This window comes from Aythya marila (genome assembly GCF_965140915.1).
Source record: "Aythya marila genome assembly, chromosome: 2".
Taxonomy (NCBI): Eukaryota; Metazoa; Chordata; class Aves; order Anseriformes; family Anatidae; genus Aythya; species Aythya marila.
The window spans coordinates 58,601,439-58,628,747 of NC_139043.1; the positions used below are offsets into that span (position 1 = coordinate 58,601,439).

The following is a 27,309-nucleotide window of genomic DNA, read 5'->3' on the forward strand; positions in this document are numbered from 1 at the left end:
TGAACCAAGGCTCCCCAAACCACAGAGTGACTACGGCTTTGTTTTGTGATAAAACCCTGCACCTTTTCGACAGCAATGTGAAGGGGAGCTTCATCAAACGCACAGTGTCAAAGGCTGGTCGTTCATTTTTGGGGAGCGAATGGGCCTGTCTTGGAGCACTGCTGATTTTTGTGGGACGTGCTTGGGGCAGTCCTAGCTCGGGTACCTTGCTGAATCACATCGGTAACTATCTCTGCTCGGTGCTGTTGCCAGCCAGGTTATGAACAAAGGTGCCTATGAAGCATTTGACATTGTGATGGCAACAACTTAAATATATACATTTTTCCTTGGCCCCGCCTTTGGCTTGATGGAAAATGGCTGTGGAAATGGCTCGTTTATGTTTTCTGAGACTTTTATTTTAGCATCGGGGGAGCGGTCTGCAGCCGAGGTGTTGCTCCCAAAGGAGGGGGAAGAGGGGAAGGAGTAAGCCCGGTGCTCTTTTAGGCTTCCCCTGCAGCTGCCGTGCCTGAGGCCGGGGGAGTCGTGCAGGGAGGCCGGGAGGAGCTGTGGGCACCGCTGCCACCCTTCCTGCCCCTCCGTCTGGTCCCACAAAAATCGCTGTTTTTAGGTCAAGTCGCTCGGCTTCGGCGAAACTTTGCCTTCAAGCCCCCCGCTCCTCTCAGCCTGCAGCCCACCGGGAAGGGGGGGGGGCGCGTTTTGTCCCCCAAATCCTCGCTTTTGGGGCCGGGGAGGGGAGGAAGAGGTGCAGCTGGGGACGCAGGACGAGCTGGAGGATGAAGGAGGAGGAAGAGGGGGGTGAGGAGGGGGCCGCCCCGGGGGGGAGCCCGGCGTCGCCCCGCGCTGCCTCCCGGCTGTGGGCGGGCTGTCGCCGCCTTCGGGCCGGGCCGGGGGGATGGCGGCGGGGGGAGGAGGAGGAGGAGGAGGAGGAGGAGGAAGGGGGAGCGGGGGTGTCATGCCGAGAGGGCGCCTCGCAGCCCGCCAGGCCGCGGCCCGACCCGCACCCCGGGGCGCCGCCCCCGGCAGCGCCGCCGCTTCGGGGAGCCCGCCCGGCCCCATCCCGGCCCCGTCCCGGCCCCATCCCAGCCCCGTCCCACCCCGATCCCACCCCAGCCCGGCCGAGGGGCGGCGGGGAGGGGAGAGCAGGGAGACGGAGGGAGGAGGGGGGGGAAAGTTTAGCGGAGGGCGCTGAGGAGTAGGGAGCGTCCCGGAGCGGAGCCTTTCCCCTGCTCCGAGGCAGGGGGCAGCGCTGGGAGGAGGAGGAGGAGGAGGAGGAGGAGGAGGAGGAGAAGGGAGGAGGGGGCGGCGTTGGCGCTGCAACATCTGTAAAACTTGGCGGCGAGCAGAGGCGAGGGACAACTTTTCCGACACGTGAGTACCACGGCGCCCCGCTTTTATTTCCCTCCTCGGCGGCCGCGCCGAGACAAAACAGCGCCGGGGGGGTCGCGACGGGACCGAGGGGTGTCCCCCTGTGTGTGTGTCCCCCCCCTGGGCTGCTGGGTGCGAGGCGGCGGCTTTTTCTTTTTCCCTCTTCTTTTTGCTTCTTTTTCTTTTCCCCCCCTCCCCGCCTCCTCCGCTCTTTCCCTCGGAGCGGCTCGGCGATGCCAGCCCAGCACTCAGGCTGGGAGCTGGGCTTACCAGAGCCCCCCAAAAACCCCAAAAAAGTGCGGGGAGGCGGGCAGGGGGCGAGCCAGCACCCAGCACCCCCCCCCCTACGTCCCCCCCGCCGCCTCCCCTGCCCGCTACCACCCTTTGGGGGGGCGGGAGACCCCGACCCCCTTCACCCATAGGTGCTGTGGGGTCGTGGGCGGCAGGTTCGTCCCCCATATGGGGCGGCGGGCTCTTTGTTCGCCGGGCTCCGAGCCCCCCTCGCCGACCCCCGACCCCTTTCCCTTCCCCCCCCCCCCCCCAAACTCAGGGCCCGGGGGGGGTCCGGCCCCGAAATGGCTGGCGCTGGGGTGTGCGTGTGTGTGGGGAAACTTTAACGGGGAATAAAGGGGATGAAATGGGGTCGGGGGCGCTGTCACAGCCCGAGGGGCGAGGGGAAGCTGCGTCCCTCCCCGGTGTGTGTGGGGTTTGTGGGTTTTTGTTTTTTTCGGGGTGTGTTTGAGGTGGGCGCCCCGCGTGGGGGTTGGGGGTGGAAAGTTAAAGTCAGGGAGGAAAAGTTAAAGTAAAACTTGGGAGGAAAGTGGATGCTCGGCGCTTCCAGGGAGCCCTCAAGCCGGGCCCTTGACACACAATTCCTGTTCCTCCCCGCCAGCTCGCCCGCCGCAGTGCCCACTCCCAAACCCTCACACACCACGTGAAGAGAAAAGGTAAAAGGACCCCCCCACACACCCCCCACCTCCACCCCCCATATATTTTATTTATTTTTTTTTAACCCTCTGGTGCATAGTTTTGATCTGGTCCTTTGGGTACAGCGTCCGTGGCCTTCTGCCAGTTCGTATGTAGATATATTTATGTAAAACATTTTCTCTCAGCTCCTTGCCAGCTGTTCCACATTTTCCAGCTGCCACTTCAGTTTGAAATGATGGGCTGTACGGATCTCAGAGAGCCTTTTAGTCAAAGGTACGGATAGCTGTCCACTTGATATACAGTGTCACGTTTTCGAGGCTACTTAACTAAAGGAGCGTTGGCTGGCCGTCCACAGCGAAATGCTGGTTGCCGCTGCGCTCCTGCTACTTCCCGCTTGATTTGCAAGGCTCAATAAACGTGATTTTTTAAGCTTCGACGTGCACACTTCGTTTCTTTTGTGCGTGCTGCGGCGAAACTTGGAAGTGGAGTTTCTCCGAGGCCCTGAGATAATGCGGCTAATTAAATTAACAAACGTTTTTCAGAGGGCACCGCTGCCCCCTCTTTCTGCGCGCGCTGCGGGTACCTGTTCTGAAAGCGCTGAAGTCAGCAGAATAGTGAGAAATCAGCAAGTTCGTCCTCCCTCCGTGTTACAAAACTGCTTTTGGTGCTGAGCGAGGTTACGTAGTGAAATCTGCAGGAACTAGCCTTAAGTAGTTTGAATATTTGTGCAATTGCATTGTAATTTGGAAAGGTGCCTCACTGATTGATTCCTGTAATTATTTCATTTAGGTCCTTTATTAAAAATTAATGATGATCTGACACTTTCTTAATTACGTATGTCACGATTATTTTGAAGGAAGACGAATGCTGTGTTTTAAAAGTAAAGTAACCTTAAAATGTGAAAATCGCTTTGACCACACCACTGCGTTTTCAGCTGAGGAAATATATAGCCAAAGTAATGGTGAATGAGCCTAACAATGTAAACTGTAGGCAGCCTCCTGAGAGTCTGTTTATACAATGAAGCTTTGGGTTTAACTAGCTAGTATGTAAATACTATCAGCCTGGTGTATAGCCCAATTTTAAAAACATAAATAATAGTAACTATGAGAGAAGGCTGCGTGAAGGGGGAGGACTATTTCTTTTAAAAGCGGGATTATGTGATTTTGAATGAGTAAGAGGAATGAGTAAGAAGTGCGCTCCCTTAGTGTACGCACACTCTTTCTCTTTTAAGCAGAAGTGGAAGTAAAACTATGGCTTAAGGTGCCTGAATGAATGCACAGTTGCGTTCAGATAATTGCACATGCTTTTCAGTATGACATGCTGTTTTCCAAGGCATTTCTGCGGAAGTACTACAAAACAAAGACATCACCTGCATTTTCCTGCCTAAGTGGAGTAATGTTTTTGGCTTGAGAACGCATGCAGTGGCCAAGACAGCGTTTACGGCTATAAGTAATCTTCAGCTGTGAAAGGTACATTGTGTATTTTCAAACACAAAAACATTTTGTAACTGAGAAATTAAAGTATTGATCGTTGTAAATCATTTCTGTTTGTTTTGGAGTTGGTGCTAGAGGAACCAAATTGTTAAAGTTTTGAGATGGAATTTGTTCATCTCGCAGATTACTTATTTTTTTTTTATTTATTTGTTTCTAACGTGATAAATGTGTGCGTTTGATACCCACCCTCAAAAGTTTCAGTTACACTTCCTGCCTCGTTTTTGGGAAGGCTATTTCATTACCTGCACTCTGCAGTGTGTTTGAATTTCATCCTGTGTATTCAAGCAAGGAATGGCATGTTTTTGTGTTGCAGAGTGTTAGTGAAAAGTTAGTCATCTTTGCCAGATAAATAAGGAATCTGATGGTTATTAAAGCAGGATTTATTTGGAGTTATGGAAGGAAGCAGTTTAATGATCAGTGTTGCATGCACTCAGCTATATAGAGACAGTAATGTACAAAGAAAAAGCAGACTTGAAGGAAGAGTGAATCAATGAGTCATGAAATCCTCAGGAAAACCTTAGTAATGGAATGTTAATGCTTTTAGACTATAGTAGATTATCTTAAAAGTCAGACTTTTCTTCTTTATGCAATTGTTGTAAATCCCTAGCTAAAGAATACTTTGAAGAAGGCTTTAGTTTTTCTGGCACTCATATTCTGTAGTCATTCTGATTGTTTTGGAAGATTCAGGAAATTTTCTGCCAACTTGCAGTTAGGCAATTAAAATGCTAAAATGGCTACAGAGGAAGCTTTTTATTCAACAAAAGGTTCAGCTGTAATAATGATTTCAAGTTGTCTTTTAAGCATAGGTTTTATAGACATCCTCCCTTTAGACTTTGTCATTTTTATAAGGCAATTGATTTGTTATACTTTAAAATCAAATAAAATGAGACAGAATAAACAAAAATAGGGCATGGGTGCTGCTGCAAACTTTTCAAGTTCTTTCAGTGTATTTTTCATCTTTACTTTTATTTGATAGGTCTGTGAAATAGAGCTGTAGACTGGCAAAGACTTTAAATGAAATTTCACACTTTGATGATTTTTTTTTAACTTTGATATATTGACAGCAAAAGGAGCTGCAAAGCTTTTATATAACTTGAGCAGTAACGCCAAGCAGCAGTCAAACGTCTCTATGCATTTGTGTTTAACTGCAGAAGAAAAACATGTCCATGGGCAGTAGAGGGTTCTTATCAACTCCCTAATCCCAGATCCCAGCAAACCTTGAGGGCATGCCTCAGATCTTGCTGAAATCATTGTAGACTCTCACAGTTTGCAGATTAAATATGCTATGTGTTCCTGGCTCCAACAACAGTTTTATGAGCTCACTAAGCTTCCTGTTTTAAGATCCTTTTCTGAAGTTTTTAGGAGCTGCTAAAGGCGATGCTGTCTAGGGCAAGTGGTACTTGTTAATTTAGAGACACTTTAGATATTTCATTCTGTCTGTAAAAATAGCCAAAATTGCTATTTCCAAATTGGAAGGCGAGTTACGCTGAAAAAAGAGCCCCTTTAAAGAGTGATTCTGTTGTTTTAATGTGTTTGTCAGTACACAAGGTTACAAAGTTTATGTGAGGCTTGATTTGTTTTATGGGGGCTTGACTTTGACTAGGCCCTTTAGATCGAGACTTCTCCTGTTGTAATTCTAAGCACAGCATAGCTTTTAGTACATAATTTCTGAGCCTCTTTTAACCAATTGTATTTGTAGCAGCTCATTAAACATACCTTTGAAGTTCTTATTCTCCTTTAAGTGTCAAAGAAGGGAAAATGTATTCTGCCAGTGGTGAATTTCAGTGAGTCAGGTAGTTAACCCTGGGATTTGTTGACCCTTATGAAGGAAGGGTGGGTGTTGCACCTCGCATTCTGGGTCTTGCCTTGTTTCCTAGCTCTGAAAGAGTTAACTCTTATATCTCACTCCCTGTAATCATGTTTATGCATTTGGTGTAATAGTTTTAATTAAAAAGGAAAATACTTATTGTCCAACAACATGTGTCATGTTATTCCCAGGAGAACTTGAGCCAATTTTGTGCTTAAAGGTTATTCAATGAATGAAATTTTGAAAGCCCATTTGTCAAGGTGCTGCGTGGTTTCTGTTAGTTTTCAGCCCCCAAATTCATTGTCTGCATGGCCCAGTCATTAGTCATCAGTGTATTAGTGCTGCCTTCAGGCAATGCTGCCCAGCACTTCTTCACACCATTATAGCTCTAAAAGTGTACTCTGCCGACTTGTAGAATTACCGCTCTGATTTCCGCTTGGCTGGGTCTGAGGTAAGTCCCCTCCCTACCTTCCAGCTCACTCTAATCCCTGCTTTCTTTTAAGGCTGCTTTCTGCGGAGATCTAGGGGAAAACTTTCTTAAAGATTGCCCTGGCATCACACTGTGGTTTTGTTGTGGTGTACGCCGTACATATAAATTGTACCTGCATTACCTTGAATGCGAATTAAATTGGCTGCTGATCTGAAGAGTTGGTTTGTCTCTCTCTTTAAGAACACAAAAAGAAACAAGACAGTACATTGATCTTTAAAAATGCCTGCAATAACATCTAGATTGCAACAAGGGACAAACTAATTGGGAGAGAACACATTTGTCTCCTAATAGTTGCTGGGTATCAGAACTGGTAAGATCAGAATCCACTAACCAGAGATCTGGTGGAATAATTTTGTTAGCTGAAGTTGTCACTGTTCTGTCAGTTGTTTTCCTTCCTTTTTTTTCCTTTTTTTTTTTTTCTTTTTTTTTTTTTCCTTCACTGATTACCAAGACCAATACTCCCTTTTTAAAATGATGCTCAAAATGCTGCTGTGTGTTTTTGGTACCTGCTGGTTAGGTTAGGGCTGACAGACCCAACTAACCTTTCAGTGGTTCAAGAAGTGAGCTTCCCCTCAGCAGCGTTTGCTGCTTTGTACGAAATTCTGTTTTCTTTATATACAAATCTGTTAATGTCAAGCAAATCAACTGTGTGTAAAGAGTACTTCATCCAGCTGCTGAGAGAATGAAGCCTTCATTAAATAAGATGTATGAATACCTGAAACCGAATAGTCAGAAACACAGATCGAGTTAGTGTCGCTTCAGTACAATGTCTGCTGTTCTGAACTGCCTGCATTAAAATGAAATCCTAGCACTACCGATTCATAACTAGCAGGGCATGTGGTCTGGTGTGGTTTTCCTTATCTTTTCAAGTCACTATGGATTTTTTTCTTGGAAAATCAGACAGCTGGATAATGCTGTGATTACACGATTCGAAGAGGGATAGTGGGTTTTGAAGCAGTTTGTACTGCAGCAGTTCAGAGTTGTGCTGTTGTATTTTGTCAAGGTAAAAAAAAAAACTTGAAGGAATCACGATACAGTTTTACTGCTACTATGAGACAGGTGTAAAACCTAAAATAAACTGTAAAAGCTGAAGATAAAGTTTTATAAAGTACCTTTCACACTTGAAGTCCTTCTCGGCTGTGCGGAGCTTTCCTTGCTCCTTTTACTTGTGAAAACATCTGTCTTGGGTTAGAACGTGAAATTCTGGATCGAGGCATCCCGTAACCTGAAAGTGTGCTGAGCAGATAAATGGGATTCCAGGAGTGGGAATGGTGATCAAAACATGGCGCTTTCAAGAACGTTCTACTCGAGTCCTTTAATCTCGTTTTAAAATGCTAATTGTAAAATACCGGATACAGTCTTTTCTTCTTTCATTTGCATATCATAAGTTGAAAACAGAAGGCACATCTCTGCAATAGCTGTATATTAAATATGTTCTTCCTTGAGCTTAGTTCCTGTATAGATTGACACTGATATATAGGTCTAGTTTTGATTCTAAAGAAACTTTCATCTGTTGGGATTGATGACATAAAGCAAAAAGTGGGAAGAAAATGGTCTCGCCACTGGAATTCACGGTTAGCTTTAGCTCTCAAAATTAGAATATTTTGGCATTTTTCTGTGGCAGTTGTAGCGACTTCTTATTTGAGGAACTAAATAAATGATAATGCAAAGCAGAGCCATTACAAATGTTTGTAATTTTGCTTTACCAGGTTGTTTGTTGAAATACCAGCGAGAGGGGAAAGTAGAAAGCCTTGTATACCCTCAGCATAAATGTTTCTGGTGCTAATAACAGTATCAGTGCAGGAAGTCGTAGGGTTCGTTATCAACACAGCAAGACTTGCTGATTGTCTTCCTCTGGGCATATTCCTGCCCCTTCAAATCTTGAGCATACGAATGCTCTAAATCAGGTTTCATAAAACAAGTGTTTTACAGAAGGAAGTCACTATGCTAATATTTAAGTTTGTTTTGGATTTAGTGCTACTGAATTCCTGAAGAAAAATATGGGCAAAAAGTGAATGTAGACTTAACTCAAAGTAAGTATTCAAACTTCCCTACTGCTGCTACAAACAGTCCACAGGAGATTATTCCTCCACGTTAATTCTTTCACAGGTAATCTTATTTTGACATAATTATTAGAGCTTTTCCTGTTCTACAGCTTGAAGGACAAGGGCATGCAGGATTGCAAAACAAGCTTACTCTGAATTTTCTAACAATATTAGTTTAATTGGGCAGGAGTTATGATTTGTGAAGGGTAAGCGTATTGCTGTTTTTAACACTCTCCCTCTCCTGCCATAGTATATACTTACTGATTTGGAGACTTGAAAAGTATGTGGCACTTCCTATTTTTTAAGAAATAAAATTTGTTTTATTTTCTGTGATTAGATGGTTTGTAAGAGAGTCAAAGTTAAAATGAGAAATAGAAAGAATCCCAAGACCATCTGATTAAAGTAAATATTTAGATGCAGTGTTAACAGCATAGTTTGTTTTGTTTGGGTATGGGTCTTTCACTGTAAAGTTCAGTTACTAAATCTAAAGAGTCTTGGATAATGGCTGGATTATAAATTTTAACCTCAGAGGACGTATCAGCTCTGAAATGAAAAGCCACTAAAATGTATTGTAAGTTCTAGCTCAGTAACCCTCAGCCTTGTGCTGCTTGTCCCCAGACAGCAACTTCTGTGAGGGATGGAGAGAGGGGCTGTTAGGAGTCGGGCAGTTTGACCCAAATCCCACAGTCCTGTTATCCATTACATTCTGTTTCTTCCTGGGTAAGAAACTATGAATCACTGCTTTCCATGTGGAAAGCTGTTTTATTTAGATACAGGCTTTAATCTGTTGAAGTAATAGTAAAAACATTTAATTGGAGTTACACTTAACAGCAAGATAAATACCGTAGCAGGAGCAGAGATAATCTACTTGCAGGAGTATGTGGGTGATGTGTATGAAGTGCAGCCGAGGTGCTGCCTCAGTAGAAATTGTCACTCTCATCTTTGCTGATCCTGCTGTATGTGGGCATGTTTTAAATATTTTTTTGTAACTTTTGGCAATTCAGTTTATCTGCACCAGAAAGATGTAAGCAAATGTAATTCCTCTGGAGTCAAGCAATTATTACACTTGATCAGTAGTTCAATGTACTCCATAGAATAATTTCTCACTTAGGATCTTAATCACGAGGATGATAATAGTACTGCTTTGCCTAGCTGATTGCCTTTGTGTTTGTGATCCTGCATTATTGTTGCCACAAGCTATTTAACCTATCATGAACAGATCAGATCATCATTAACCAGGCTTTAGGTCTACTTGTTTTTCAGTCTTTATGGGGGAAAGAAATCAAAGGAAAGCAACCCACAGGAAAAGACAGCAGATAGTAATGAATTTGGAAAGATTGTATTAATACATATGGTGCCCTATAACTTGGGGTATTTTTTAATTTCAAGCAACAAATCTGCCTATCTGATCCAATCATTTTGTTTTGTCTTTTTTTCTAATTTTACTTTGCATTTCAAAACAGATTTAGAAGTATGCAGTTCGCAACTAGCGCATTTATAAATCATGCATGTAAATTATACAGAGATAAGTATTGTGAAGTATAAGGCACCTTTTTTTTTTTTCCCCCAATATATTAGTGATTTGATGTATTTTTATTCTTAGTGGTTATAAGACTTTTTTTTTGCCAATAAGACTTAAGTTTTTGCTTGGGTTGTATCAGTCTTAGTCTCATTGTGACCAGCTGGCTCAACAGGGACGAATCTGCATGAAATTTGCCCAGGAGTAGTTAATGGGGTTTGCAGAGTTCTGACTGAGCTTACAAAGAACTGAGGAAAGATGAAACTAGTTAGAAAACATATAGCATCTAGATTAGTTCCTATAGCTGTTATAAAAATGGTTTGGTGTACCAGGAGGAGGTTAGTGTTGCAACTGGAATATATTTTTGAAAATACCTGAGCACTACTCGTGTATTTTTCGGTGAGTGCTGTCAGGGGTAACTTTGGCAGTGCAGCTTTGCCAGCAGGTTTGATGAAGAGCAATGCTGAAATCGAGGTGGGTTTTAGAAGCTGAATGTACCTGAATCAAGCCTGTATAAATCAGCGTGAAACAGCTCCCGTATAATAGCATAGAATTGTCTCACGAAAATTTTGCATTTGAATGTGTCTGAACAAGACAGTTTTTTTTCTTTTTTTTTTTATATCCTTAAATAATCCCAAGGAACAGTGTAACTGGTTTTGATAAAATTGATAAAGGGTCCTTTATGGTTGAGAGAGACTGTAATTTCCTGATTGTTCTTCGTGCCTCCCCTTGTGTTTTTCACTTTCCTACAGTTGTGCTGTTCAAGATGTGTTGTATCCCCAAAGACTGCTTCCAGTAGTGTGGATCAAAGTAGTACCTATGAACACCCTAAATACCCAGAGCCATTTCTGAAAAATTAAACATGCTATGTTTGCTTGCACGCTGATTGGGGCACTCTGGTTGCTGATAGCAATCAGTCTGAACTTCCCTACTGCTGATGTAATGATGATGAATGCTGTGACACTGCTATTTCAGACAGCTCTTCTCAGCGGATGCAAACCACTTGTTAATGAATTGAATACAACTACAGCAGCTTCAAATGAAACTGGGAAAGGCTCTTTTTTTTTTTTTTTTTTTTTTTATGCATTAAAAGATACCTCCTCGAAAACGTACCTAATAAAGGCAGAAGGTTTAAGTTTGCAAGAAACATAACCCATTCTAACAAGCAAATTGTCAGTTTTTGATTTTGGTTCCTGACAGCTCACAGTGAAGCAGGTATTCTTGTGGAAGTCAGTGAGACTATTTGCATGAATAAAGATGGGCGTGATCTGGTCCTTTAAAACTAATTAAATATAAAAACAATGATCTAAAAAGTAATTCAGAGAGGAAAAGGAATGCAGAGCTGAAGATTTCTTGTAAAACTGACGTTTATGTTCAGAAAGGGTCGTGTTTCCTGCTCTTCTGGGGACAGGGCTGCTCCACTGCTTTCAGTTAGTTGGCATTGTGAGTAAGTGAACAGAGAGATTCCCACCCCCCCAGTGTACTAATATGATTATTTTTACTACTGCGAGGCACAGTTTTATGACCAGCATACGTAAGGACCGGAAATTATATCATTTCAAATTGCTTGAAAGATTTTTTTTTGTTTGAAATACACTGCCAACATATTGCCATTTGCTGATACTCCTTTTAAAAGAGACAGTTTTCCTTGTGTAACTAAGCTTGTTCCTAATTTTTTTGCAATTTAACATGTGTCTGTGAAAGTTTACATTTATGATTCAGAAAGAAGAGACACACCTGCAGGCAGGTTGCTGTTTTGAGAGGGATTAGGTCGAAAATGGGGGTCTGGAATTAATTGTGCAGGGGGTTCAGGCTTTAGGGATATTACAAAAGATTCAAGCATGGTTGAATGGGAAAAAGCCATGAATGTTTGCTTTCAGGAAGGAATGTTTATCCCTCTATTTACCTATGAAAGTTCAGACTTTCACCCATATACTGTTATAGCATTTTCTTGCCATTTATATGCACATGGAGATGCTGGATAGCTGACAGAAACTAGCTTTCTGTTTTTTTTGAATGCGGAGCTTGTTCTTGCAGAAGAGATATATATTGTCTCAGGCCTGGGGGCAGGATCCGGGAAGTCACTGACCCACATGCTGCGAGAGCCATGTACACGATAAAGCAAACCCCATCGTATTCTAATGTGGGGATGACGTCAGGCTGGCCGATTTTAGGAGTGCTTTTTGATAGGGATTAGTGGCCAGTAGAAATGAATCTTCATGTTGTCCTGGACCTTTTATTTTTTTCTCTTTTTCTTTTGCAGATGACAATTCTCATATGTTGGTACAACTTGTGAGAGAAAATAAAAATCACAGCCAAAATTACAGAGAAAAATTCTAGAAGAACTGTGTGTCTGGTTTGTGTTTTCAACCTGGGCTTAAGTTTGTGTTCATGGAAAAAAAAAAGATATTTTTTTTCGGGCACCATATTGGTTTCCAGTTGTCTGCTTCCATATCAGAAGTGCTTGGCAAAACACCCCAAAACGCATGCCTTCTATCGGTAGTCCTGCAATCTCCCTGGTTTTTCTGTCTTCTGTAGCTGTGCTTATCACCACGTAGCTGATGCAGCGCTGATGGAGCTGCTGGAGTTCTTGCAGATGCCCTTGGACCACGCGCGTGGGTTGGGAGCAGAGGGAGGAAGGCACAGGAGGGAACACCCGCAGCCATCGGCTAGTGATGCAGAGTGGGACTGAGCAAGAAAGTTTACTTTTGTGATGCTCTCTCTTCAGTGCTGACATTAATAAAACAGCCTCCTATATGTAAACTAAGCAGACATGAACCAGAACAGGTACCAAGAGCAGATGTTTATATTAGCACATAGCCAATTCTGCAATTTTCTGTCCAAAATTCCACTTCAGCTGCTACTTCAGACCTGCGTGCTGCACCATTGTCCACGGTAGGTAGCGTACAGCAGGAGGGTGATAGAGAGTGTTAGGAAATACAGGATTACATCTCCTAGTCGTCTCTGCATTAAAACAAACAAAAATTTAAGGAATGGATGGATGCCTCTCTGGGCAGCCACATGTTGCTCTTGAATTACAGATGATCCAAGGGTGCATTTTAGGAGATTAAAGCAGTGTTACCTCCTTACTGTACCTTTGTCTCTGTCCTATTCTGGGCAGCACTAGGATCAGGTTGTAGTGGAGGCACTGTCCTGCCATGGTGGAGAGGGGAAGGAGGTGGAGATACGTGAGTGTCTCTTGCTCCTATCTGCCCAGACATCGGCGTTTCAGGAGGTGCTGGACTGCCATAGACACCTGTCAGTATTTTCATGGCCTTTGCCCATGTGTTTCATGCCACTCTGCTGGCCTTGTGAAGTGGGGTGAAGTATGTGGCGTCTTCCTTTTTAGCTGAGGAGTGGCTACAATTGTGTCCTTTCATGACTATTAGCCAAAGACACAGGCTTGGGGACTGAGGACAAAAGAAAATGAGGGAAAAATTCTGCAGCTTCCCCCTCCAAGCTCTCACACAGCCAAACTCATTGATGTAAATGAAAACGCTGCCTCAATAGATGACTTGGCCCTTAGAATGCCAAACAGATGAAAAATAGCCACAAATGGAAATGTATAGCTTTCAAAACTCCTTCAGAGAAAGCCTTGAAATTTGTTCTTTTTCAAGAATATGATGTAACTCAAATGGCAGTAGTCAGAGCACATTGAAGGACTAGCTTGTGCACTGGCTAGAGAATGGGCAGTGGCAGATTTTGAAGCTCATGTGGCCAAGGCTGTGCAGAGAAAACCAGCATGTTCTGGGCTGCATGAGTTGCAAAGCTTGGCAGCAGTGCTAGCTTCTCCTGGTTTCTGCCATCACAAGGCACTGAGAAGTGCAATGTGAATGAAAATTGACCGAAGCTGTGAATGCTTTTGCATAGGGTCTGCAAAGGGAAAGAGGGAGAAAGCATATGAGAAATTTGGAAAGGTCCTCTACAAAGCTTGTGTGAGATCTCACCTCAAGGTTTGAGCATTGTTGGGTACAAATGAGGGGTGATTTGAGTATTGTTAGATCTCTCCGGCTTCGTATTTGAAGACACCTGACATCCCCTTCATGTACCGTGTTCTGTTACAAGTCATTTCTCAGGTCATGATAATATTTACTGCGCTTTAACAAGTAGGTCTTGAAAGTACTCTTGAGTGTGTTCTGTCCAGGCAGACAAAGCTCCGTTATGCTTAGTTTTTAGCCAGGGAGAAACTGGAGAGGGAAAAATGCCTTGCCGAAGGGTAGACCAGTAGGTCAGTGGCAGGGAGGCTCTGGTATCTAGTCCAGTTCTTTGGCTGTGTTGCCCAGCTGAATAATGATTCATTTAGTGATTGGGCTCCTCTTTGATCCCTACTGTATAACAATGAGGCTTTGGAGTGTTTTATTGTTCTATTAAAAAGAACTCCTACCAGGGAGGTGGGAAAGGGGAAGGTTTACTAGACAGCTGTGTTTGTGATGAATTGGCTTTGTAGCCTTTTTTTTTTTTTTGCCTTTTTTTTTTTTTTTTCTTCCTGGACTGTCAGAACTGGGGAAACAGGTTGCTAATGTAATTACACTTCATTATAGTTCAGTTTGTGGCTTATTTTGAAGCCTTTGTTACTTGAATTTGTTTAAATCTTGTTCTAGAACAGCACAATTTACTTCCATCTCGGACCTGCTTAGCTAATGACTGCAGTGCTGTTCGGAGCTGGAAACGTGCTCTTTAATTTATTACTGATTTTTGTTGTTGGATGGGATCTTGTCCAAAGTACCCCGGCACAAGCACTTCAGCTCTAAGCATGGTGTGTGCTAAATACCAGTTATTGGTGGAAAGCTCACGTGGACGGCTTGGTGTGCATCGAGTGAGCGGTCTCGGTGGCCTGGTGAGGCTGCACAAGAAGTTGTGCCATTTGGGATGCTTGTGGGCCCTTTTAGGTTTACGTGATGAGTATAAAACCTCTGAGAAGAAGGTGAAGTGATCTGAGGGGTATAAAATGAACGTGTTGCTGGAGATGGCCCTGAGAGGAGTCAGGGAAGGCAGAATAATCAGACAGGCCCCTCTGCAGGGCTTTCCATTTTCAGAGTTTTCATGCGAAGGAAAGTGATCTCATTAGCTGCCACTAGCAATAATATTTGCCTTTCCCTGTGGTTTTCAGGGTGTTGCTCCAATGCACTTTTGTTTGAGTTAGATTTCTGAACAAACAAAATGAGAGATGTTTACACAAGTAGGACAAGGTGTAGAGATAGACAGGATAATTCTTACTGCTTTGTGTTCAGATAGTGTGAATGTTGAAATTTAAATATTTGGCTTCTATAGTCAACATGAATGTCTGTCTGATTTCTTTTGCATTGTTCCAAAGTGCTGTGGACATAGGAGAGAAATACTGGCTTTTTTCCCCTGGGTCCATTAAAACCCCAGAGGCTTGAAAAAAAAAAAAAAAAGACCTATCCATCAAGCAGTGTAGAGGTTTGTGATGCTGATTCTCTTTAAAGGCAAACATACTTGCTTTTAGTGTTAGCTTTTCCTTGAATTCCTCAGGAATTCATGCATGCAAACCTGATTTGATGAGCACCCAGAAATGTCCTCTGGCCTGCTAACACACTTGTGCTGCAGGCTCTTCTTCAGTTGAGAAGTGTGAAGGGTTTGGGGCTAAGCTTTCCAATGGTCCTTAAAGCGTACAACTCTCTTGTTTCATTCAGGTATTAGGACAAGGAGAGCTGAAGTAATGAGAAGTCACCATGGAGGCGCAGTCCCATAGCTCTACCACGACGGAGAAGAAAAAAGTGGAGAATTCCATCGTGAAATGCTCCAGTCGAACAGATGTCAGTGAGAAGGCTGTTGCCTCCAGCACAACTTCCAATGGTGAGTAACAGCAGGGATTTACTAGAAGCCAAACCTACGGTAATTTTATGTTCACTACATTCCTTGTGAATTGAGCGTTTGCACCTGGATTGGTGTTTGTTCTAAGGAAAGGCTAAAGAAAACAAACCGGGGGGGGGTGGTGGTGGTGGTAATGGAAAAGTGGTAGGACACAATAAGGCCTGTTTTGGAATCAGGCATGGTCTTTTTTCTTCCAGATGTTCTAATTTGAGATGTAAATGTGCAAAGTTATTTATTATAGGAAGTTCCTGTTTTCGGCGTTTTGGAAATTGTCTTGATTAGCCTGGCAGGGCTTGTGAGCGCTTTGTGTTTTACCATTGAAATCTCTTACACGAGTTGGATAATTAGTTAATACAAAAGAGACAGAAGTAGCCCTGTCAAAATTAATGGCGAAGGGCTTTTGTCTTCTCTTCTTCTTTCACAAATAAACTTGCTCCTCCCAAAGTGCTGCCCCCACCTCCCCAGAGTTCTTTAATGGCCAGCAAGAAACCATCAGGCTACGAGCATATCCTCCCATGAGTTCATTTCAAAGTTGTGAATGCATAACTTGTTGATTTGCAAAAATGGAGTAGTTTACTTAATTCTCCACAGAGATTACCTCACTTGACAATTTTACGTATTCTCTGCTTCTCCAGAGAGTGTGTGAGAGCAAGCCCAGCCCTTTCATTGTTCAGTTTAAGAGGGCCAAGTGTATTGGTCTCTGCTAACACTAAATTCCCTTTGCAAGCTAAGAAAAAAAAACTGCTTGAAGAACTGCAGGCAGAGTTTGGCCCTATGGATTTTGGGTAGCTGCAGATGAACTATTATTTGGTGGTTGGTTGGTTGGTTTGTTTCCAAATGAGTCCAGTAATTGCTACAAATGGAAAATGGCTTTCTGCATATTTTGGAGGCCTAGTGGATCCCTGGCAAAATGTTTTCTGTCCACCCTTTCTGCTTCTGTCATGCTCACTCTGATATCTGGTCTTGTGGTCCAGGTCAGTTTCTCACTTCAGTAACTTGAAGAAAGGTTTGTGCTTTCTCAGAGAGCCATCTGTCTCCAACTTGTGTAAAGCAGAAAATCCACGAATCCTCCAGCCATACTAGGGGAGGAATCTCTGTGGGTCAGTAAAAATTAGATGGCACATGTCCCAGCATCCTTCTATGTGAACTGGACTTCAGATTCAAAGCAAACTCAGCACCTGCTGACCTAATAGTTCAAGTTGATCCCCAGGAGAATACAGAAACTTTTGAACAGCTATGGAAAAAGTTGCATCAGTTTTCTAAGGCACATGAAATTAGATCCTCAGCTGGTGTAAGTCATCACGGATCCATTGCTGTCAATAGAATTACAGAGGTTCACATTAGCTGAAGAGCTCCCCATTGTGTTGTGTTTTTTTTTTTTTTTTTTTTTTTTTCAATAATAGGATTTTCCACATTGGCCCAACTTCTCAGACAGATGCACACTTACACACATATACATATTCTTCCATGTGTTGGGGGGGTTGTGCTCAAACTCAATATTGGCACACGTCTCTTGACTGTTTGGGCTAGCTTTAGCAGTATCATCAAACGTTTCAATTAGAGGGCCACAAGTAAAGCCTTCAGGATGTTTTTGTCTAATTCTGACACTTGGTTTACTAAAACTGTTTGGTCAAATCATTTTCTCTCTGTTCTACCTATCAGCTTATTGGGAGTTATAAGTTAGTATCTACCTGCTGCATCTGCATGGTGTATTACTGCATGTCAGTGTCATCAAACTCCCAGGAGCTGAAAAGATTCTAGGTCTAATAAATAACTAGAAAATTTTGTCACTGTAATTTTCTCCTGTTAATGGATGGAGATGTTAATGTGGTACACATCCTGGGGCCTAAGCCTGTGTTTGTTAAGGTAGTAACCTTTTACTTTCAGTGGATAAAGGTTGGTCTTCTTGCAAGAGTCTTTTTATACTTAAGGGAAGTCACCTGGACCTCCAAGGTCTGGGTTTCTAATCTGCCTTCATGTGTAACTAAGCAAAAAAAATTCAGAGGTACAGGGTTGGGCTTCACAGGGATAAAAATTCCTTCCTGGAGATGAAGAATTTTCTCTTGGTCTAAAGGTTTCATGGAGCATGTACCAAAACAAAATCTACTACCAAAACTTTAGGAATTTAAGTTTTACTGTTGCAATGTTTTAAAGTTTTGCTTCTTGCAGATGTGATTGTCATGATAATGAATTTTGGTTACAAAGGACCAATTTGCATAAGACCTGGGCTTGCATCATCTCATTTGCATCTTTTGTTCTTAATGCTGGAATGAGTATTACTACAGAAACATCATCAGTTGATACAAGACACCACTCCTACAAAACTTGCAGCTTTTGTTGATTCAGTGCCTCCTTTTTGCAGGGGGCTCTGGTTATGTTAAATTGTTGTGATTTGCATTTGAATGCTCTCTTAAACAAGGTAAGATACCTTTAAAAATAACAGAGAAACAGAATCAACCTTGCTGTCTTTGTCAGGAGACTCTGCTGTGCTTGCAGAGCGACATCTGCCTATCATATCAATGTCACCTTGTAAACATGTCTAATATCAGTGTTTCTCTTTCTGGACAACACATTAATTAGCAAAGTTTGCAGGGTAACATGTACTTGAGTGACAGCTGTCTGAGAGACAGCTCTGCTGTTTTCTGAAATAGCCAGAACTTGGCTCATAAATAAGTTGAAAGCTATTAGTTATGTTTTTTTATGAAAAGCTTGCAATCGTGAAAAAGCATACATTAATGACAAAGAAAATACCATTATTTCAACAGTTCCCCAAAGTGGGTAACACACCCAGTAGTAGAAACTATTTTAAAATGAATGCTGGGTGTGGAAACCTTTTAAATCTTACCACGTGCAAACTGGGTACTGAAGAGCCTGCTGTAAGACCTATGCGCAAGGTAAAGAAGGTGGGGAAGGTGAAGTGGAAGGGCAGCTGGTGTTAACCCTAACTCTGCAACGAAAGGTATGAGCCTGGACTTGGGGATGCCCCTCACAAGGCAATAGCTTCCCAGTGGGCTCCAGCAACAAGCAAGCATGGCCAGAGTTTGTTAGCCACTTTTGCTGAGTTACTGTGCCTGCTTAATGCAAAAAGATTTCTGCTGCACTCACCTATCCACAAGCTCTTACTCTATCGCTAAGATGCTTGCACTGTGTTAGATAAGGGCCTGCCAGCATTTCCATTATCAACCCGTAATTTCAGGGATTTATAACTAAGCCATTAAAATGTGCTCCAGGCCCAAACATGCGGGGAAGGTCTTAGTGCTGGAGCAAATTAAAAGTTCTTTTAAAACACGTGTGATCAAAAAAATATATTAAAAAAACAATAATCATAATTTGTAAAAACAAAAAAATCTTTGGTGCACTCTGATGCCTGGTGGGACTTTGTAATTTGGAACCTCTCTTACTTTGTTTTGAATTTGTCTTTGCAGGCTTTTGATCTTTTCTGCTGGGTGCTTCGTTTAGTGTATCTCAACCAAACTGCATGCGGTTTGCTAGGATGTATTTCTCTGCAAATTTCGTTTCCTCCTTCTTTGTTTGACTGCTATGTTTAGTTACTGCTAGGGGAAAAAAAGGCGAAGAAAACTGCTGAGATGCTTATTCACAGAAGGCTGCATGAGTAAAACTTTTTGCTAGGGTATAAGATAAGCTTACTCTTGTGTCTTGAGTGATTTGGTAGCCTCAGACTGATCTGCTTTGGTAAAGTAACAGATAAATACGTTTTTTTATGTCCTGACCACATCACTGGTATCATATGGGAATACCGAGGCTGGGGTCTTGGTCTGCCTTGCTGCCCTGGTGCAGTGCAGTGCAGTCAGGCCTTCTCTTTTTGTGCGCGCATCCCTGCCATGATTCATGATTGCAGTGATAGTCTTGGGGCATCAGAAACGGTAAGACCCTGTTCCCTGCAATGTCTGTGCGTGGATTTAGGTCATCATCCTGAAAACTGCTGCATGCACAGAAAGGTTTTCAAGTGGTGCATGGAGCGGCTTTCTGAAGAGAAGTGTATCTCTGAATATGTTCAAGTTAGCTTTACGCTCCCCTCGGGGAGCCTTCAGCTAATAGTGCAGGTCACGAAACCTGTGTTGCTGGACCTCTGTTGGATCATGTGGCACTTCCTGTAACGTTAGGTAATCCTAAGGTTAAAAAGCAGCCTTCAGGCGAACGCTTTCAGCATTGCAGGGATGTGCACGGGGAGCTGCCTTGTGCTGAAGTGTGTTGAGTGCCGACACGGGCAGGTTCGGTCTCGGCTGCTCGTACACGCCTGATCAGCAGCACACCAGAGTGAGAGCAGTGCAGTCAGGTCTTGAGCTCCTCTCCAGCAACTTCTCAAACAACTGCCTTGCTTTGGGCATGGGAATAGCCCCACTGGGCCCAGTGTAGATATTTGCATGCTTACAGTTAGGCAGCAGCTTCAATGCTGTCCCGGGCTGGCCACCTCAGTGCTCCACTCTGCTCTGCTTTGTGGGTGAACCAGATTTATTGCTACAATACATCCTAAGAGGTGTTGACCAAAAAAAAAAAAACCTACGCAAACCCAACACAGCCCTTATCTACATGCAAATTATTTTTTTCACTGAATCTGCAGTATAGATATAACTGATTATTCATTTTATTTTCTGAAAAGTACAGGGAATTACTGTGCAGGGTGAATTAATGGTTTTTTGGGGCAAACCTGTGCTCTGCAGCATTGCTTGGAGAATGTTAGGAGATTTTAATACTGTGTTTAGCCTTGAATTATTTGCTGCTTGGCTTGCGAGTTTTGTCAGTGACTAAAATGTTTTCCACTTTTGCACATTTTGACTCGAAACTGATTTTTTTAAAGTTGCCATAGAACAATGAAGTTATTGTATAGGGACTCCTTCAGTGTCTGACAGGCAAGCACTTATTTTCAGTTTGATGTGTTTTGTCTAGTTTTTGACCCGTGAGCTCGTTCCAGTGTAATCCGATATTTCTTATTAACCTATTACTCTGCCTTAGAAAAAAAGCTAATTATAAACGTATGTAGGTTGTGGACTTGACTACCTTTATCAGAATCAGATAGTTATTGAGAACATGCTTTAAAGTGATAGAAAGCAGAAATTATTATCTTAATGATGATGTAACTTAAAACCAAGCTTGATAGATGAATAAATGAGAGGAAGTTCATTCGTCCACTTTGATTCTTTTAGAAGAAGAGCCAGCTTCATCCAGGTCTCTTTTTTTCCTTTTTCCTAATAGTTCTTTCAGGATTGAATGAGGAGAGTATGCGGCAGCCTACAACTCCATAGGAATCACATTTCCTGTTTAAACTTTCAGTTGGTTACCAGTCCTGCTGCTTGCTTTCAAGCTCACCATAAAGTAGGTGTTAATCATAATGCCCGTTCGTGGCCCCCTAGCTGGATTGATGTGCTCAGGGTCCTGTTGAGAGGTCAGGGTTCAAAAGAGATTGTTGGGTATCAAGAAACGTTGCCTGCGCTATTTTAGCGGCCTGCAAATTGAGTCCCAGAATGATTATATGAGACCTGATTCCGCACAGCGATCAGGAGATCCCCTCCTCCTCTGCTGGAATCAAAGGGAGCCAAGAGGCCCCGCTCGCTTCTCGTTTTCAGGTGAGGGAGGAAACAACAGCCTTTAGTATTAGATATTGGAAGTGACAGTCTCTGGTGTGTAAGTTTCTCTGAGATCTTTTCTTTTTTTTTTTTTCAGCAGGACAAATATTCCAAGTAGCTCCCACCTGTAATGGTGACACATGGTACCATGAAAAGTAAGGGTAGAATAGTTACATCCAGTGGTATCAAAAAGTCAAGGGAGAGACCTGAACGTAAAAGATTTTGTGCGTACTTCTGTTCTAATAATTGCAGCCAGATCCTATGAGAATAACCTCAAAGAAGGTACCTATCCTTGGGGAGGGTAAGCTCTCCTGGTGCTTGGGAGTATCACAAGCAAAAGTAGTCGAGGTTGTAATTAAGTGTGGGCTGTGTGTCTTGGTATATAGTAATCTGATGTGAGTAGCTGATTAAATGCGTGTTCATTCAGAGCAGTGCACCCGTGGTCCTTTATGCTTACTAATAAAATTTCAGTCATCAAGTTAGGGTTTGTCGTTGACTGTAATAACTCATTCTGCCTGATGCTATTTTCCAGCGTTGTTCCTCAGCGAGCCAGCCCTACCAGTATCCTGCTCTAAACAAAATGATCTGCAAGTGCAATACAGTATTGCTTCATTAATTCTGCAGAGATTTCCCTCCTGTTTTCCCCCCTTCTTTCCCCTCCCTATAGTGGTTAATAGCATAAGGGATATTAAATGTCAATCCCGCTGTATCCCTTTGCAAGTTCCAGAAAGAGATGATTGAGTGGCTTATCCTTGCAATCACTGTAATCAGTAAGTAATGACTTAACATCCTGCTGGATAACACGAGGTGGAATTGGCAGAAAACATTAGTTAGCAGTACAGTCTTGCCACCTGAACAGGGTGGGGGTTAAATTTAGTGAATTATATGCTGGGAACGTGTTTTTTTTTTTTTTTTTTTTTTTCCTTGAAGAGAAACAAAACCCAACAATGACAAAAAAATCACAGCACCCAACAACCATATTACAGTTGTACCTGGGTTGTGAAATAGAGTGATATGACAACAAAAAGGCTCAAAATGGGTCTCTGCAGTATGGCAGTGGTGCTTGCTTTGCAGGAGCCGAGCATCACCCATCAGACCTGAAAAAATTCAGGCATTGCAAGCCCCAGCACTAGGCTGGGGAGCAACCCAGCTGTTAGGTTTTTAGTAGGAAAAGGGCTGCCGGCAGCTGCAGCCACGGTGGTGGCATTAGCCTTGCAGGAAAAGACTCGCTGCTGTTAAGTGCTGGTCTCTGGGGACGACATCCTGCAGGAGAAGGGGGCTCCGGATGACCCCGCTGTATCCAAAAGCACTGCACCTCCCTCCCGGCCGCTGGCAGGGGTGGCAGGCACAAGGGGGTGGCAGGCACACGCATGCCAGGCGGCTGGGGGTGGTGGGAAGGGCCCAGGAGAAAGAAAGGCAGAAACCTTTCGCCTCCTGAAAGTTTTCCTGGGCTCTGAAAAGAGACCAAACTTGGGAATCTGAGAGTGAAGGAGCAATGTGGCAAAGATCTTCAAGTAAATAAAGAGATTTAAAAAAAATCCTTCTAATTGACTTAAAACCAGGCAACCCCTCTGGCAGGCACAGTATTTGCTGTACAGTTTGAGCTGTGTAAATTAAGGCAATTGAAGTAATTAAATTACTTAACAGGTTTTTAAATGGCATTCATCTTTTCTTTTCTAGATGTTTTCTATTTCATATCTGTCTCCAGTTAAAAGGAAACAATCAGGCGTCAGTGTTGCATTTGATTAAGTTCCTGCTCTGTATGTTTCTGTTTTTTTTTTTTTTTTTTTTTTGATTTGTTTTGTTTTTAAGATACAGGACTTCAGCTTCTGCTTACATACAAATGGTTACTAAATACGTATGCCAGTAAGTGGGAGAAGTGAGCTTAGGGTATGGTATGTGACTATGTAAAGGAGGTACTGCATTAAAACTGCATTCTCCGTCTTCTTTCCAAGTCCTATCTCATTATTTTGGGGTGGGGGGGAGGGAGATGCATGCTTCTGCCATCCCAGCTAAGAGGGACTGAGATGGATTTTATTACTTTCTTATTATCTTATTTCCCATTAAATGTCTGTGCCTTTGATGTATATATACTGCAAGTGGTCACAATTTAATTTGCAGATTCTGTGTTTGTTTGTGAGGCTGGCAGCTGAGAAGAATGTTGGCTTACTTGTAGATGTGATCTGGCCCTACTGATGCATGCATATTTCAAGTGTGCAGAGGCACTTTGAAAAAGAGAAGGCTACAGGAAATACTGTGTTTTGTTCAGATGATTTTAAAATATGACTTGTAAGGCTTTAGGGAACAGGTTTTCAAAAAGCAGTTCCTAATCTTCTGCCTGCTATCAGCCAGAGCCTTGCTACACGGGAGCTGCGTGTGCACATTCTTTGCACATGCCAACCACTTAAAATCTGCTTGCTTCCATTCATGTGGTATGACTTGCCGTGCATGTAACAACCGTCCCGCTTTCAGCCGCGTTGTAAATGCAAAAGCTAAAGTCCCGTGTATGCAAATCTTCAATGTATGTCTGGGTATACCAAACCGAGGGGATTTCTCTGTTTTACTGAATGGAATGGATTTGTAGTGATGGGGTTTTTCCTAATATGAGATGCTAAATTAGTAGAACTTAGGCAGGTATTATAAATTGCGTGCCTCTATCTCCCCATCGTGTACTTGCTTTTCTGTTCTTTTCCAGCATAGGGGTTCATACATAACAACAGAGGATTTTGCAGAAAAGTTGCTTCTGGTCCTGACTGCTAGCGTTTTTCCCTCCTTGGTCTCTCTCTGTTCGTTCCTTCTTTCTCTCCTTTTTCTTCTCTTTTCTTTTTCTTTTTTCTTTTTTTTTTTTTTTTATTCTTTCTTTCTTCCTTTTAGTTTTCAGAAAGTTGAGTTCCATCCCAATTATTAAATCTTCGGAGACCATTCCCACATGGTTCTGTAAATGGTAGCTTCATCCTGAGTTCTTTCATCTCTTTTCCTGCTCTCCTGGCTTGACAGTTGAAAAGGTCTGACTGTGCCACACAATGGTTTGATTGGTTTCTCTAGGGGAGGCTTTACCCTGCCTCATCATTCGCCAGGCAGGTGGACCAGAAAGTCTCTTGATTCTTTTGTTGCCTCTCAAAGTCCGAGGTCTTTGACTGAATAAATCCTCCGTCATGGGATAATTTGCTAAAAGGAGACTGAAAGATGTGAGAGAAAAGCCTCACTACTTGGGTGCTGAATTAATGAAATAACTGGGCCTTAGAGTTTGCAATTGAAAAATCACCAGGAATGCAATGGGTGGAGACAGACTGCAGAATGCAAGGCTGTTGCTTCCCCGTAATAAACTATGAGAGCTTTAAATGATATTGCTAAATACTCCAGCTCGCCTGGCAGCCTCTGGTTATTTGCATTTGTAGCCCCATTCTGCAGGGGAAGCCCGGGCCGAATAAAAGGCGTTTTGGTGCAGCCTCTAGTTAGTCATTAGATTATTACGAGGGGCTGGGAAGAATTCCATATGACAGAACTAGGGTTGAGTTAACACAGGACGAAAAGTAATTTACAGATAGGCTGTCCTCAGCCATCTTCGTAGACCCTGATAAGGTTTCATTTCAGAATGGATAGGCGACATTTCCACTTACGGGCCCATTCTGCGACACCTGTGATAACAGCTTCTGGATCCTAATTGAAATTGGTTTCAAAATGGATTTTCACTTTTCTCTGTCTGTGGAAAATATTGAATGGACTCAGAGCTGCCACAGAGAATCCCAGACCTTGGAAAATGGAGCAAGAAGCCAGGATCATCTTTCATAACTGTGTCGATGATATGACAGTTTTGTTATCTGTCTTATTAATGAAATCATTGATCACCTGATGAGGGAGATAATAAACTACATTTTGCTGCCGTTCAGGAAGCTCAATTAGATTTTTTTTGAAAATACGGAAAGGGGGGAAGCCAAACCAAAACAATGAAGTGACAATTTTAAGGTCTATTTACAACTTCTCCTTTGCAGAAGATTTTCAGACAGAAGAAGTCCCCGAGACTGTAAAATGCTGACTGCATCTTGAGCTTATTTAAAGTAGAAAGGAGGAAAGAAAGCCTGGTACTTGTGCTAAGACTTAGTTATTGGTTTTTTGTTTTTAACAAGCTGCACTGAGTAAATAACACTTAAGTCGTAGTAAGTGCCATGGAAACTCAGATGAAGTGAGAAACAATGGAGCTCGATTTTAGCTGAAGTGGGATTAGCGAGCGAACGCCCTGAATGCCCTGCCGTGGACAAAGGCCGCCGCTCAGGGTAGCGAATGCTTGCCGGGAGGATGGTTCTCCTGAAAATGATTTCTCCTTTAAATATGGATGTCAGTCTTTAGGCGTCAGAGCCACTCGGGCATCTTGGAAAAATAAGTTCCTTTCTGTCTGTTTTGTGCTAATGGACTTCAGAGGATTTTTAAACGCGAGCAGAAGTACTAAGTTGCCTGCTTGGGACAAAGTGGGCAAGCTTAGGAAATAAAATCGGGAAGGATTTTGCGATAACGTTGTTTCTCTGTTTATTTTCTAATTATTAGGGAAAGAGGTAAATATGCTGTTTGTGCTCGGTTGCTCTGGAATGTGCGCTGTGTTCCTTGAGGAAGGTAGGAAGGGCGAGTTTTCCTGAAGAGGGATGCCGGTGACTTCTCATATTTCACTCTGAATTGTATCCTAGGTGTCTCTTCAGCCTCTCTGCTAGCGTGGGTCAATCTAGCCCCCTTTTTAAGCTTGAAAGAGGAGCTCTGATCAAAGGCTTTAATGATGTCACTGATCTCTGGTGATTGATTAGGAACAGAAGTTCTGGAGCATTTTGCATGTCCGCCTTTTCCTTATCACTTCAAATCCATTAGTGCCTGCCCATTAGAGTAGCTTTCAATCAGGGGGGAAAAAAGGCAACAAAAAAACCCCCACGTGCTTATATACGTGTGTGCGTGTGTGTATGTATATATATATATATATATATATATATATATATATATACACACACTCCTGGTGTGTATGTACATATAAAGAAAAATAATAGTAGAGCTGACAGGGTTCATAGTCTGTCTGAGTTACAAATTTATTTTTCTTTAATGTAAAGGGAAACATTTTTTTATTGGTCTGTGTTGAAACAAGAAGGTATTTATTAGTTGCTAAACTTAGGCATAATTCTCCCCTGCTCTTCTGCAGCAGCTCTAAATTCATATACATGTAGGTCCCTGTCTACAGTGGGTTTTTGGCAGCTTTACCTTCATTTACTATAGTTTACCCAGAGCAGAATCAGGCCCATGCTTTTTATGTCTTTGCTGTGCTGCGATGTACTTTAAGATCCACTGTGTGTGCCAGTTGCTCAGAGATACTGTTAATTAGAGATTTAAAAATAAATATTTTACATGTACATCTTTTGGAATTTCAGAGTTAGCCAAAATGTATGCTAAGCTGTTTGAAAGATTTAAAAAAAAAGTCTGGGAAGAGGGATCCTCTGGCTGTCAGCTGTGGGAGAGGTTGTGAAATTGGTTTTACTCCTGTAAGTAAGGGTGGTGTGTGTGAGCAAGTGATGCAGGATGGAGTCTAAAGGGTTTGGATGTGACTTCACCGTGGCATGGACGAGGAAACGGGTAGTGTGAAGCAGGAGTCTGTTCCTGAATATCCTGCTTTTAACAGAATATTGTGATTTAAATGAAGAATTTAAAAACTCTGCGCAGGCTTTAAAAATCTTGAGTTAATTAATTATTCTGGTAAATTGAAGCTCTCAATATGTAGGATAATTCAAAAATGTTAATGTTATTTTCATGTATCTCTTTTCCCCTTTCTTTTCTGAGAGGTTGGTTCATTTTTTTTCTCCCTCTCTCAAATCTCCTCCGCTCTCTCTTCTACTGTTGTGCATTTCACACCAGGAGATGACAAGTCTTGTGATTGCAGCAGAGGCAATTGAAAGAAAATAAAAAGAGAGTTCTTTTTCTCTGGTGCTGGCCCATGAACATACCGTAAAAATTGGATTAGACACACCTAGAGTTGGGATTGATTGCATCTTGAATGGGAAATTAGAACATCTGAAAAATTCCTTTTTGGATGGAACAGAAGCACAAGAAGGAAAAGTTGGATGGAAACCAGAGAAGAACTGTAAATCACTATTAAAGTTACTTCCTATGGTTTACCATTGGTTGTCAAAGAAAATTGCCTCAGGCTTGTTTATAGCTAATTCCGTCTATAGAAAACTTCAATTTGTGGACTGGCCTCTGAACGGGATTGATAAC

At 42.7% G+C, this 27,309-nt stretch overlaps 1 protein-coding gene across 1 annotated transcript in view; it reads left to right on the top strand.

The window, feature by feature from the left end:
• Positions 1-1,344: 1,344 nt before the first annotated feature.
• The window catches only part of GLI3 (GLI family zinc finger 3), a 208,881-nt gene continuing 182,916 nt past the window's right edge, over positions 1,345-27,309 (top strand). Inside the window, exons 1-2 of the mRNA XM_082753540.1 lie at positions 1,345-1,368; positions 15,301-15,463. Of these exons, the coding sequence (XP_082609666.1) occupies positions 15,340-15,463 (124 nt within the window). The 5' untranslated portion in view covers positions 1,345-1,368; positions 15,301-15,339. The remainder of the gene's footprint in view (positions 1,369-15,300; positions 15,464-27,309) is intronic.